The 14,080-nt window shown below is 37.1% G+C and overlaps 1 protein-coding gene across 9 annotated transcripts in view; it reads right to left on the bottom strand.

Moving 5' to 3' along the window:
* Window positions 1-44: 44 nt before the first annotated feature.
* Window positions 45-14,080, bottom strand: part of LOC100546546 (ethylmalonyl-CoA decarboxylase) — a 30,076-nt gene continuing 16,040 nt past the window's right edge. For 4 of the 9 annotated variants that reach the window (XM_010707339.3, XM_010707341.3, XM_010707338.3 and 1 more), the window contains 3 exons: window positions 13,452-13,504; window positions 11,459-11,539; window positions 45-709 (listed from right to left, as the gene is read on the bottom strand). In XM_010707339.3, coding sequence (XP_010705641.1) covers window positions 577-709; window positions 11,459-11,539; window positions 13,452-13,504 — 267 coding nt within the window. In that variant the 3' untranslated portion in view covers window positions 45-576. Of the gene's footprint in view, window positions 717-3,295; window positions 5,522-6,304; window positions 7,543-11,458; window positions 11,540-13,451; window positions 13,505-14,080 lie in introns of those variants that run through there. The other 5 variants (XM_019612979.2, XM_010707343.3, XM_010707344.3 and 2 more) reach the window with 5 other exon arrangements.

The raw sequence follows: 14,080 nt of genomic DNA, 5'->3' as shown, positions 1-14,080 counted from the left end.
AAAAAAAAAAAGCAGGAAAATGGTAACAGAAAGAAGTTAACCAAGGGCTGAACATTTGTTTTAACCAACAAACAATAGAAGCACAAAGTTAATACATAATTCAATAAAATTTTGCCAATGTATATGTTTTTCTAACACATTTATCAATATGCCATCAGCTTAATTAACTCTTGTTAAATTAAGCAACAACTGTGCAATGCTGACATAAATGCTGCTGGAAAGCTTAAGTTCTAGAATTTGTTAGAGGTCAGACATTACATTGCCTGTGGATGGCATTAATCATGCAAACAGAAACTGCTTCACCATGTGGGCATTAAAATTTGAGGACCTTGCTTGCAAGTGATAAAAGCTCATGAGTAACTAGCTCAGGATTTTGAATCTTTGCTTGGTAAGTACTAACAGGACTAAGAGAAGTTGCATTAGCAACTTCACAAATCCACATTAAACTATAAGTGAGCTTGAAAGTCCTGAGTCCATTGGCCACTTCTTCCCTTATTGTACTGCTGCTTCCCCAAAATACAATCCCCACCCCATCATCTCACCTGCACACTGTGCCTCAGTCTTACTCCACCTTCCTTACACTTTTCCATCATCCCAAGTGGCACAGAAGATCCCAGTATTGATGGTGGGTCCTTGCAGCCAGTGTCTGTGACTCAGACAGCAGACAGAGTTACACGGGTAATATCCACACTCTGACTTCCCTTCTCCTCTTGATGCTCGCAAAAGCCACAAAAAAAAGAAAGAAAAAAAAAGAAGAGCACTGCTCTTAATGCACAAAATGTTGCCAAAGATGTGCAATAGATTGGGCACTTTTAGACAACTAAGGTGTTTTTTAGACCAATAAGTTAAAATAAAGTAAGGGAGAATTGTGTCCATTGAACTTAAAGCATCAGAGTAATAAATAAACTACCAGTTCCTTTATCTGTGTAACAGAAGCCCTGATTTAGGACCAAAAGTCTTTTACTTCAGCTTGGTCCCTCACACCGCATAGATCAAGTATTATCTTCCAGACAGCATACTACATCTTTGGCTTTGCAAAGAAAATAGCTTTAAAGTAGATGGCTGAAAAACATTACTTTAGATGAGGTAAATGCGGGCAGTTGGACGCAGGAATATTTCCTTAAAAGAAAGAAGCCATATGTTTCTTTCACAGGAGGAAAAAGCACTGCCACAGTTCTCTAAAGATCTATAGGATCTGAGTAGATGAAATCTCCCATACTGCCCATGTTGGCACATGAAAACCAGAGTCCATCTGTGCCTGAGGAGATGCAAGTGTGTAAGAGGGCCTTCAGCCAACAACAGATTAAAGCTCTTCCTATAGCCACAAAAGGGCCAAGCAAACCTACAATCAGGGCGGTCAGCCTGACGCTTGGGCAAGGCCATCACAGAAGCTGTCAAGCACTGCTACCACTGCATGCTACACTGAATGGTTCATATAGCAGCACATAACTGCAATTTGGATATTAGCTGTCTTCTCCCCATTTTCTTTAGCAGGAGGATGGCCCTGGAAGTGATCTCATGATCAGTCAACCTCTGATCTCTGCACCTCAAATCTCAGTCAGAACAATACTCCAGATACCACATACCTTCCCAGTCGATGTATCTAAACCCTGCCCACACGGACAGATGTTAACGCATGCAAGAATGTTCTTGGCATTAAGATACTACAAAGTCAAATTTTTAAGGCCTTGTATAAGAATGTTCTGTGGCCATAAAACTCGTGCCTACCTCCTCCGGAATTTTTAACGACAAAAGCAAATTCTGAGTATAATTGTGAAAATAAGACTTGCCAAGGCAGTGGTTCATATTCATTTTCGCAAAGCCACACAAAGCCTGATATAACTGATAAAATAAAGGCTCAGTTCATACCAATGGAGACCTTACTTGGAAATTTAATACACTGCAATTAAATAATAATATTGTGTTCTATTAATGACAACTTGTCTTGAATAGTATTTAGTTTCTCAAAATATTCTCAGGACTATAAATCTTATTAGAAAGGCTAGAAATACTTTTATCAGTTTCATTTTTAATGGAAAAAAAATAACCAATCAAACAAACCAAGTTTTAGGTTTGTTCCATATTCTAACACACAAGCTTTCCATGGTTATTATAGCAACGGCTGGACTTGAGGCCTTTTCCAACCTGAACTATTCCACAATTCTACGGAAGTCCTACTAAAACAACAGCCAAATTAACCAGTTATTTTCGCAATGCATGCTGAAGTAGGAAGGTACTGCAGGAAGAATATTCTGCAGAAGAAATATGCAGTATAACACCAAAATAATTTAGGCATTCAGCAAAGCTGATGAAGAACAGTTTCCTGTCCTTGTTTCAGCTTTCCTGACAGATGCTGTTAAAATAAGACTGTGTCCTCCAAAAAGCAAGCTGGGACTAATTAATCCATCTCTAGCTATATAGTGCAAGGTCTCTTTACCACTACACCACCAAATAATTATCCAGGTTCTCCATCAAGGGATTATCTACATAAAACAGCTAAAGATTTTTCTGAAATTTTACTACATACACTGTCATCAAGAAAACATCTCAGTTTTCTGAAAAGACTAACAAATTGATTCATCCTGAGAATACTTAGTCATAATTTCACCTGTCCTTCAATCTCACAGGCTTTAAAGAGATCAAAAAGCCCTGATTATAAACTTAACAAATGACTCCTTGCTAATTATATTTAGCAGATTTTTCAAACTAACAGTGCAGTAAGTATCGATTAGCCATAATTGCTCAGTGCTCTTCCAGCACAACTTACTAGTATTAATTCCCTCTGCTCCCCTCTCATATCCTCTGACTCATGGAGAGCCTCTCATATTTCTGCCCAACACAAAGAAAGAATAAAACAATTAAGCATCACAGCAATAGCTGCTTCAGAGCAGTGATAACATGAAGAGAGACTTCCAAAACGAAAATGTTGTAAAACTGATAAAACAAAGGAGTTGACCACAACAGTCCATGCAGACTGACATCATAAAAACAAACCCTCAAATCTTTGCTCCTTCTGAAAATCCTTTTGTCATAAATATACTCACGACAAATACCTAAATGGCAACCAGTAGAGAGAAGATAGTTTAAGAGTTTGGAGAAACCACGTCCCTTGTGCATGTATAATGGCTCAATATTGCTCTGCAATCCCCAATTTCACCAGGGTCAGAAGACATTGTGCATATTAATCATCTCTCCTGCTCATAAACATTAATCTGTACTCTTCACTACAGGAATGCAATGGAAAGATGTAGATCCAGTCAACTCTCTCAAATCCTTGCAGGGATTTAAAAAAAAAATCACAAACACCTCTTCTTTACTTGAGATTTAAATACATTAAAATTATATTCAAGAACCAAAATAAAAAAGATTCTCCCAAGCACAGAGAGTTCTACATACTTTCTAAAACTCAGTGTCAAAGGAGTAGGCTTAAGGACAGCATAACAAATCTCACCAGCAAGAGAACTCACTTTTCTTACAGCTCTTTTCAAACTGCCTTACAGATTATACAGAATGTTATTTATAGTTACTGAATTATTTTGTAACATGCTTAGTGCATCCGCTTCCCCCTGCTCAATGTTCACATAAAGTAGCCTAAGAGAAAATATCTCACATTTCACCAGCATGCATTGCCTTTAACTTTGTTGCTGCCCTCCAGTCAGACTTTTCCAATGCATCTTTCAGAATTCTAAGAATTAAGGTCAAAAACTGGACCCAGCAATAGACTCCTCATGTGTTATCTTGAGCAAGAGGTAACACTTCTGATTTGGCTAGGGAACCTGGGTCCAATTCCCAGAGCTGATAGACCTTAACAATGAGAAGCACATTTATGGGGAATCTTAACTGTTTTTAACCAGAATCCTATCATGCTTTCTCACATCAACTCAGAGTCAAGTAAAACAATCCGGGTAATTCCACCACCTATTGCCCAAACTTTGAAGCACTCAATGGAAGGTGAGCCTCCAAAAGCTACAGACTCAACTCAAAGAGATCACTAGTTTCAGAAGGAAGAAGCACAAAAGCAATACTGTTACTAGAAAAAGGTCTACTGAATAACAGGATTTAAAGCAGACCAAAACCAGAACATAACTGCATAAGAATGACTGGAGCATGGAAAAAAGTTTTATTTCTCAAACAGTTCACTGATCAGAGGTGAGAGGGTAAAACAGAGCCAGAAAGACTGCTGATTAGAAAGAGATTATGGAAGGAAAAAAAAAAGCAAGGAGAGAAGTTGTTGCAAATACCCCCCAAGGAATCAGCCTTATCGAGGAAATGTAGATAGGGCCACTCAGAAGTCTTCTCAGTGATGTCCACTGTAATATCTGCTGCAATCCATGCTGATGGCTCTTCTAATCGTCTTCTGACATAGAATCTCCCAAAAGTCAGTTAAGGATGAAGGTTCAGCCGGTGGCTGTGAATTAAGGGTTTTAGATCCATCTTTATTTTTTATTTTTTACCTCAGGCTGACATTTTCTTGCCTGTGGCTTCACAGAGAAGAGCATGCTATAAAAAATTATATTTGTTCTAAAAGGTATAAATGAAGTTCAATATTGGAAATTACAGAGTCTTTTTTTCTGTAACAGGAATGAAAAATCGAATTAGATGACAGATCACAGGGCAAGAAATAGGCACCCAAAAAGCATAACTGATTAAAACTCCAAAAGCAGAATTAAAGGAAGCAAAAAAGTAGGGTTTTTTTTTTTCTTTTTCTTTTTTCTCCTGTCATTTTTCAGAAAGCTGACAGGAAGGAAAATTATTTTGCCTAACTTCAAAGGAATCAATCCATTTCCCAGGCTCAGATGTGGTTCACATACCCCAGAAGTGCTGGGGCACAAGCAGAGGCTGGCCAGGCTGCTCAGCTCTGGCACAGCAGGTCATGCTGCCTACCATCACATCTTACATGCAGATATCGTGTGGCTCTGTTATAGGTTGCAATGTGATGGAAAAGTTGTACAAGATGTGGAACTGGTCCCTCATCCTCGCTCTCATGCCTTAGCACTCAAGGTAGCCTGGAAGACCAAGAAAGCAGCAGGAGACTTTGAAAAGATTTATGAAAGTGTGCAAGGCTCACAGCATGTTATAAAAGAATATGGAAGAGAGAAAACAAAACAGATAGCTATTCCAGGGATTGTAACTTCACTGAAGTGTATGGTATGAATTCTGATAACCTACCACAAATCACCAGAACAACAATGTGGGACTGAAGGCCCTTTATTCATAATGTGGTGCCTGGATCCCTTTCCCCTCCCTACAGCTGTAATACAGCTGGATAGTACATACCATGGGTTCCACCGCATTTTCCTTCTCTTGCTATAAGTACTGATGCCCATCCTACTAAGACTCTCTTCTTCTCCTAACTCCCAGCTATGACCTATTTCTGTTGCCCTGGTGTCAGTTCAGTGGGTCCCAGCCACACTGCAAGCTCAATTATCACACAATTATTTTGAGTAGTTTCCATCTTCACATAGGACTTCGGTCTTGCCCATGAAGCAGATTTCAGCTACTCTTAACAGGCTGCCAAAACCTAAAAACATGAGTGAAAGCCAAAATAAGGCTCACATAAAAATTACTCATGCTAGAAACCTAAAATATTACGTGTCTTTTCTTCTGAAAAAGGAACTAGAGTTGTTTGGATTTCATTCAAATAGAGGCTTTCAACAGTAGATATGCTTTTTAGACCGGAGAAAAAATTTCCATTAGAAAAGATCCACAGTAATATTTTCAAGATTTTTTTTAATGAAAAACAGCCATTCATAAGTAATATATTAATAACCTGTATTAATAACCTCAGTTTCCCAAATCATTATTTCTGTCATATGTTTATCAAGACCAAAGAAAGCCAAACAAAATACTCGCGGACCAAACTCAAAAGCTTTTGTTCCTGATATATAAAAGGGGAGGGGGAGTTTTTTAAAAATCAGATTGGCATCTGAAATGTCAAACAGGCAAAATTCACTTTGGTCTACTGAATTCAGATAATTGGAAAGTAACAAAGTTTCTCAATATTGACCTTAAGAGTTGCAAAGTCTGAACCACTCTAATATCTTAGGATATGTGTGATACATCACATTTCTGCAACACTCAGCATTGAGGGATTTAAAAACTGTCATGACATCACACTAACAAACCTTTGCAAGATCGAAGGGAACAGGGTGAGCTGAAATTCAGCTCTGACTGCAGTGTTACTGATGCTGAATTTGCACATCCTACACAGTAATTTCTGACTACAGCAACAAAATCACTTGATATCACTAGTGATTAAATTGTTGCCCTTTTGTCAGGATACCACACTAACGAACTGAAGTTCTTTTTTTTAAATAATCACAGTGGCTTTTTCACGTTTTCCAGATATAATATGAATTCAGAGCTCATCTTTTTTTATTTTTTTTCGAGTTGGGGGAGTACAAGGACATATCAAAAAGGTTAAAATAGAAAGACAATGTTAACATTAACATTCAACAGTAACCTAGATTCTCCAACTTTTAATTTTTTTAATATGACAGATCAGCTACATTGATGAGGAAGTGCAGACAGCTTCAGATAATTAACTGGTGGTATGTTCAACCATTGGTTCTTAAACACACAACAATTTAAGGAAAATAGAGATTTAATGTAGGAATTTAAAATTTTATTTATTCCTTACTGTAACTGATGAGTTACAGCAGTAGCAACTCATTTCTTACAAACCAAAGAATCCAGAAAGGAAGAAGCTGAATCTACCTATGTTTACAGGTTCAAAGAATCTGCATTGTTTATTACACAATTACACAATTTTAGATAAGTCAGGAAGTAACAGGGCAAAACTGAGGCAAATCTAACAGCTCCCTAAAGCCAAAAGACTGCGTTCCCATCCTCTCCCGATTGTCATCCTCTCCTAGATGCCTAGTCCCACCTTTACATTGGTTCTAGTCATTTCTAGCTTTCTGCAAATCACTCACTCCAGAAACAAAAAATATCTAGCCTTTCCATTACTTTTAGGTTTGATAATTGACTCATACAGGCATTTTCAGTGGTACTTGGCACATGAGTAAGCAGTGAGCAGAGAAGAACAGCAGGGACACTCTACCCCTCCTACATCGAGGTGAATTGTTCAGTCAGTTTGCCCTTTTTTTGAAATCATAGTTCAGTATAACTCCACCTCGTAGTCAGTAGACTTGAATACATAAGTGTCTCTCAGACTTTACATTAATCAACTTGTGGAGGTATCTGATATAAAACAAACAAACAAACAAACAAACAAGGAAAGGAAGATTATTTTGGTAGCGAAAATCAGCAGTGGAGTGTCAAATACCTGGAGGCTGTTTTATCTACACTGGGGATGAATCACTTCACAGATGTAGTCGTAACAGATGATTTCCTTGCATTTCTACTTTTCCTCAACTAATTCTTCTTGAACCTAGAATGCTTCCCCACAGCTGAATGACAGCCCAGTGTCTCAGCAGGAGTTAGCATGGATCCAACTCTGCATTCCCTAAAATCCATTTTATCTTGTTTTCCACTGTCTGTCTGGGCTATCTCTATTATTCCTGCATGGCAGAGAATTAGCTGTACACAAAAAAGACATGAGGTTGCCTAGTGTTAGAGGTAGCGTAAAGGTAAATAGATGCTGAAAACAAAAATCTCATTCAATCACAATAAGATGGTTTGGCCTCCTAAAGAAAAAAAACTGAATGAAGTAAATCTCTACAAAAAGATGACTTCAAAAAGAAAACTTCAACTCAAATTCACATTATGTTGCTGTTACTTATATCTCCAGTTAAATCAGTGGTCAATTTGAACTGCAGATATAAACAAAAAAAACAACTTAAAAAATTCTTTGTGTGGAAGACTGTAAATGCGTGAGATTCAAAATCCAATTAAAAATGGTAATAAAGAAAATACAGTACGAATCCATAGACGTACAGGTTTTCATGTCCCTTTTTAGTAGTACTGTGGTTATTTAATGAGATGCCCAACATTCAAGGGCAAAAATAAGAACAGCATTCTTAGTTTTAAGTGTTTCACATAGCCTGCTTCTATAATCCATTGCTCTGAAAATTCATCAGAAAATTGTACTAAGAAACCTCTTAAGGTTCTAAAACCGTAAAGTGCTGCATGACTGCAATGAAATTTTAAAATTGCCAACTGATTTGAAGGGCATTTTATGCGTGGATATATACACACACTCTCACACATATAAATGTGAGAGGGAACTTAAATATAGCTAAACAAGTGATCGGTGGCATCCAGTAAGCACCTAAAGTTGTGAGAACACATTCTTAGATTTAGCTACCGATTCTGTTCCTGACAATGTGCAGCAATGTTATTTATGGAGTCACATGTGGTAATGTCAGCCTGGATTTTGCAAGAACTCATGAATGTGTGAATTGCCTCCTGTAACACTACCATTCATATCATGTTCTCTTCAGTACTGAGGCTCTCTTTTTTGTTTTGATGGTTTTTTGTTGTTGTTTTAAAGGAGCAACAAATGAACTGTAAACTAATAAAAGGCTGAGTGCCTACAACTGAGAAGTCAGTCATAGTGGGCCAACATTTATATAGTGTCTGTTCTTTTCTTCGCCTGTCATTTTGAGTAAGTTACATTTAATTCAAACGCTTGTAAAAGTACATAAACTAATCATTACAAGAACACAATGAAAGCTATCCAATAATAGTGTATTTCAGTGCATTTCTTATGTGTCTAATGGAACACACCTATCACCTTAAAATACTAAGGAGCACGCTTACATGTTTCACAAAAATACAGAAAACACCTGATTAAAATGCAGCAAGGCCAATATGGTATCAATGCATTGCTACCAGTATAAGCTCCTTTCCTTGGTAAAAGCTTGATTCTGTCATTCCTAAAGACAGCAAGAGACTGCTCAGAAACCAAATGCCTCTTTAAATCATTGGTGCTGTTTATGAGGTAAAATACTGCTAAGCACAAACAAGAACAATGAAATTGGGCCCCTTGTGATTCAACTGCGCCACATCAGTTCCACCTTAAGAAGTTACAGTTGATTAACTTATTTTCTAAAAAAGGCAATTATACTTTGGCTTCTATCGATGAACCATTTTGACATTAATGATACAAGATGTGGGCGGCTTTTCATCTTTTTACTCTTGCTCTCTGCCTGGAGGTACTCCCTTTTACACTGGACTCATATGGAACTGCAACGTCTCTATCCTGGTTAAAGGGTGGTGTCAGGGAAGTGTATTTCTCAAACACACTCAGGTACAGTGAAGTCCATTCGCCAAGAGAGGTACAGACGGATTTTTACAGCTGTACAAGTAACAAAAAGACCTACACAGATTGTCTCAGTCAGATTGCAGCAGTGAGATTTCTCAAAGGCAACAGTGTGAAATAGGACAGTTTCAAAATGCAAAATTAGTTTTCCTGGCTATTGACTGCTAGCCTATTGATATTAATATGCTCAGAGATTACCATGTTCTGCTAATTGTACAGACAGATTCATTATCAAATTATCATTTCTGCTCCATACGTAATCATTAATTTATTGCCCAGCAACCCACTGTAAGCAAGTCTTGCTCAAATTCCTTAGCCAATGTGCAAGCTCCACGCACTGTGCAAATATATGACATATTTCAGGTTTCCACACATAGAATTCATTTAACTTTTTTGTAAAATTACATCACTGAATCAGGTGAAAGCTTCAACATCACAGCCATTTGTGTACTTCACTGAAATGGCTGCAGTGTTGAGCAGAACTGCAACATAGACCGACGGTAGGCAGCAGATTCCCCCACGTGCCTTCACAGATTCAGAAGAGAAAATGTTCAGCAGTGGCACACTGAAAAAAGTCTAGATTTCTTGAAACTACTAAAAAGCTCTGCTACCCAAACAAGTTTGATACATGCATGGTTTTACATTGCTCAGATTTACAGGAATAGACAAGTGAGATAATTATAGTGACAGAAGCTTCATCTTCCTAATTTTCATATCAGAAAAAAAAGTCTGAAAGGATTTTATTTACCTCATGCTTGTCTAGAGAACAATTTAAAAAACAAATTGTGTAAAAAACAAATGATCTTAAAAGGATCTTGCTCCTTATGGAGAGCCATACTGCAACAGTTTATAAGTAAGCTAAGACTGAAGATGCCTTGAGAAAACATCTTCTTCTAGATAGAAGGTGGAATAACCTAAAATATTTTCTCTTCTCATTGCCCTTACGTCAGCAATAAATTGCCAAAGTTCATGCAAGACCTCCCTAATCCAATTTTAAATGAGCTGGTGGAAAATAGAATAAGAGACAACCACTGGAAGAACAGTCTATTAACACCAGTAATATCTTAAACCACATCAGCTATTTTAAAATTGAATTTGTCCACATTTCTACTTCAGTACAGATTGTAGCATGCCACCGGAACATGGTTCTAAGAGGGAATATAAGCAGTTTTCACTCAAGTGAATCACTTCAACAACATCAACATAACTATGCAGAACAGACTGGTATAGATAAACAAAGTTTTTCAGGCCAGGACCAAGCATTTTGGTAGCTTAACAGTGAAAAATAGTCAAGTCAAAAACCGAGAATCAAAAGCAGCCACAACTCACTCATTCTCTCTGACCAGTTTATTCAAGATAAAAACCAAATTTCTCTGATTTATTCTCAGGTTCCTCTTTTGGCATCTCCTGATTCAAGACAGAATTTCTGTTCCAGTAATATCTGCTCGTAGTCCTCAAAAGAACCATGATTTTGTTGCCAAGTACTGAAATCCTCAAATTCAGGAGCAATAACAGCACACAGTACTTTTCTCTAGCTTGTTTATGCTATTAATTAAGTCCTATTTGCTGCTTCTGAATTGCTATTATTTAGTTGCACTGGATGAGTGTGTTAGAAAGCAGTGGAAAATTGATCAACAACTGTAGTTATTGCAAAAATTATGGCAGCGCATCAGAAGAACTGCAGCTGCTCACTTATGCAAATAAGAGCTACTTGACAATGATTATAATTATAGAGTATGTCAGACAACAAGAGTTGCAGTAAGAGTAGAGTATATATTTTAGAAAGCCAAAAGATTCCATTTCATTATGCTCGTATTCCTTAAACTCCTCTTTAGGGATAACACTTTCTGGCAGTGGACTTGCGAAGGACTTTGAGGTGCATTCCAGCCAACACTACAGCTGTCAAAGACACCTTTTACCAAGTATTTATAATGCTGCAATACAGAGGCTGTAGCAAGAGTTCAGTGACAGTTCTTCAAGTTCCTCACTGCTCTCGTTTTACACACTGATTCTAACTCACTCAGCAGTAAAACATCTTTCCTTCGTATTATCACAGGAAAAGATGGAGCTTCCTGAAGTTTACTGACCAAGCTAACAGGCCTAATTCCTAATGCCTTGGAATCCATGGACATGACTCCAAGAAAAAGCAGTACCTAGTGCTCCCTACATTTCATAGGTACAGTCATTAAATTGTCAAAGCAATGTGGTGGCTACTCACACTGTTAATCTTACCTGAAATCACATGCTGTGGTAAGTTCTGCTCCTCCTCCAAGAGCTTTTCCTTGGACTAACGCAATGCTGATCAATGGCAACCTAAGCAAGAGAGTTTTGTGAGCAAAATTCACACCTGAAGTTCTAGAAATGATAAGGATTCAGACAACTATCTCTACAGTAGAAGCTCAGAAAAACATACTGCTTCATCTTATTCAAATAACTACATCTTTTGCAGATAATCAGCACAATACCAACTCCACTTACACAGAAACAATTATTCCACAACTAATTCAGGATCTCAAGATGAGGCAGCAAGACAGAAACAGCTAACAGAATCACAGCAAAGCAGATCATGTATTATGTTATGGAAAAATATATGCCACAGATTATACATGAAAAGATTATCTGCAAGAAGGACAGTGATACAAAACTAAACGCTAAGTCAGTATAGTACATAAAGCAATAGATAAGGACTGCACAGCTGGGTTATCTTAAAATAATGAGATTCAGTGTAAAAACCTCAGCAGCTTCTTCAAACAGCAGTGCTACCATTTCAACCAACAAAGCTTCTTAGAGGACAAAACTGTCCTTTGAGGATAGCAACAATCTGCTACCTTTGATGATGCTGTATTTAATCACATTCAAGGTAATTTAAAGGACAAAAGGAAGGAACAGTACATTGGGACAATGTCCTATTCTCTAATTGTGAAACTAATACTAATAAACAATGACTGACTTAGGATAAACTAAGTAAACTAAGAAATGAAGGTAACTAGTCTTAGACTTTTCATGCTGGTAAAGCGGTTTCATTTTTACTATGAAGAAACATTTAACTCATTGTTCAGTGTTAAAAATACATTCAGAAGTCAGCCTCCCCAACCACAATCATGTATTTGGTTTTATTTCTACTTTAATAGAACCACCACCAATTTCTTACAGCCCAAGTCCACTTATTGCAGTACACTTTACACAATAAATCACACAGGGGAGCCCACTAGAAGAAAGAAATCTCATTATTTCTACAGTCTATGGGGAACCAGACGATATGGTCCAAGTATCCTACATTCACAGTCATCTGTTTGAGGCACTTCCTTCAGGATCACAGTTTGCCTCAGCTCTCTCTGATGGAAATTGATCCCCTGTAAGATAGATTTGGCCAGACAGCAATTTAGTGCTCCACCTGAACCACAAATGGAATACAGTGCAAAATACCCTAAGTCAAAACCCTTGAGGTGAGGGTTAATCTTCATACACCTTCTTCGCTTTGCTACATCAATCTTTATTATACCTAGGCCAGCTTATACAATGGATGCTAATTCTGATCCTGAGGATTCCTTACAATACAGTATTAGTATTAATAAGTCGCCAGGGCAGTTAGACAGAATAAAGTTAGCTCATAACATTTTCTCATATATATTACTTGAAAACCAAAAATAATTATCTTTCCAGGGCCCTGAACAGATAAAAAAAAAAAATTGAACCTACCACACGTGCATGCAATAGAAATGTGATTTCTTAAAAGAAGCCTAATCTAAAGGAAAGAAAAAGAAACAAAAACAACAGAAGTACCAGATGGTAGAACTGAATATGTTCTTCTTATGAAGTGGGAAGATTAAATAAATACATTAGATAAATGTTACCTGTGTAGGCTGTATAAGCTAGCCCTGCTTATTTGTTAAGAACAGCTGATTTCTACTGAGTCAGATACTTCCAATATCTTGATTTCCTTAACTCTAGTTATCTCCCGGCCCCTCCACATACAAAATTACAGGTTGTGTTTTTTTGTTTCTTTTTTTTTTTTTTTTTTTTCTTTCTGTTCCAGTCTCTGGCAAGGCTAACAGTGCAAACTGTCAAAGTTTAATTTAAATCCACAAATACTTATCTGAATAAGATACACAAATACAAGCTCTGGGATTCAAAATTATATGCTTAAACATCTCATTAAGGAGTTAGCCAAAACAAATTTTAATCATTATAATTACTTAAAAAGAAGTGTAAAAAAATATATTACCTCATGAGTCTGGTTAAGGTATTTTGCATAAACATGCACATATTCATCCCATCCTACAAAGAATAGAAAATTTAAAAATGATAAGTAATTATAATGTGTCACAATTAAAAAGAGTAGATATTAGTATTCATTATATTCACTCTAACAGGGTTTGAATTTGGTTAATCTTGCTCAAATTTCAGCCCAAACCCATTAAGTACCAACAGAAAACCTAGTACGGATCGAGTCAAAAACAAACAAAACTCTCACTCACTCACTAGAATTTCAGTTAGAATTAAGACACTATTAAAACAATTGCAAGTTTCTGCGATGTGAAATTTTACAGCTTTTCCTCTTCTCACTTCTCCCAGGCAAACATCCATAAAGAGATTTAAAGGTCTACATAGGACCATGGATGACTGTGAACTCAATACTGTTTCAATTTAGTATTTTGGTTTAAAAACAGTGGCTTTTGTTATTCACTGCAGCCACCTTCTGTGTCCAGTAAGATCAGTAGCAATATTTCCACACCAAATCAAAGTTAATAAAATCTTCCATGATAGCTGCCTTAACATTTCTCATCATGAAGTTCAAAACTCACACAATTATCCACAGTATCAGTTCTCAAACATGTACTTGAACAGTTCCCA

The sequence above is a fragment of the Meleagris gallopavo genome, chromosome 2 (genome assembly GCF_000146605.3).
Source record: "Meleagris gallopavo isolate NT-WF06-2002-E0010 breed Aviagen turkey brand Nicholas breeding stock chromosome 2, Turkey_5.1, whole genome shotgun sequence".
Classification (NCBI taxonomy): Eukaryota; Metazoa; Chordata; class Aves; order Galliformes; family Phasianidae; genus Meleagris; species Meleagris gallopavo.
This window is presented reverse-complemented; position numbering and strand designations above follow the sequence as displayed.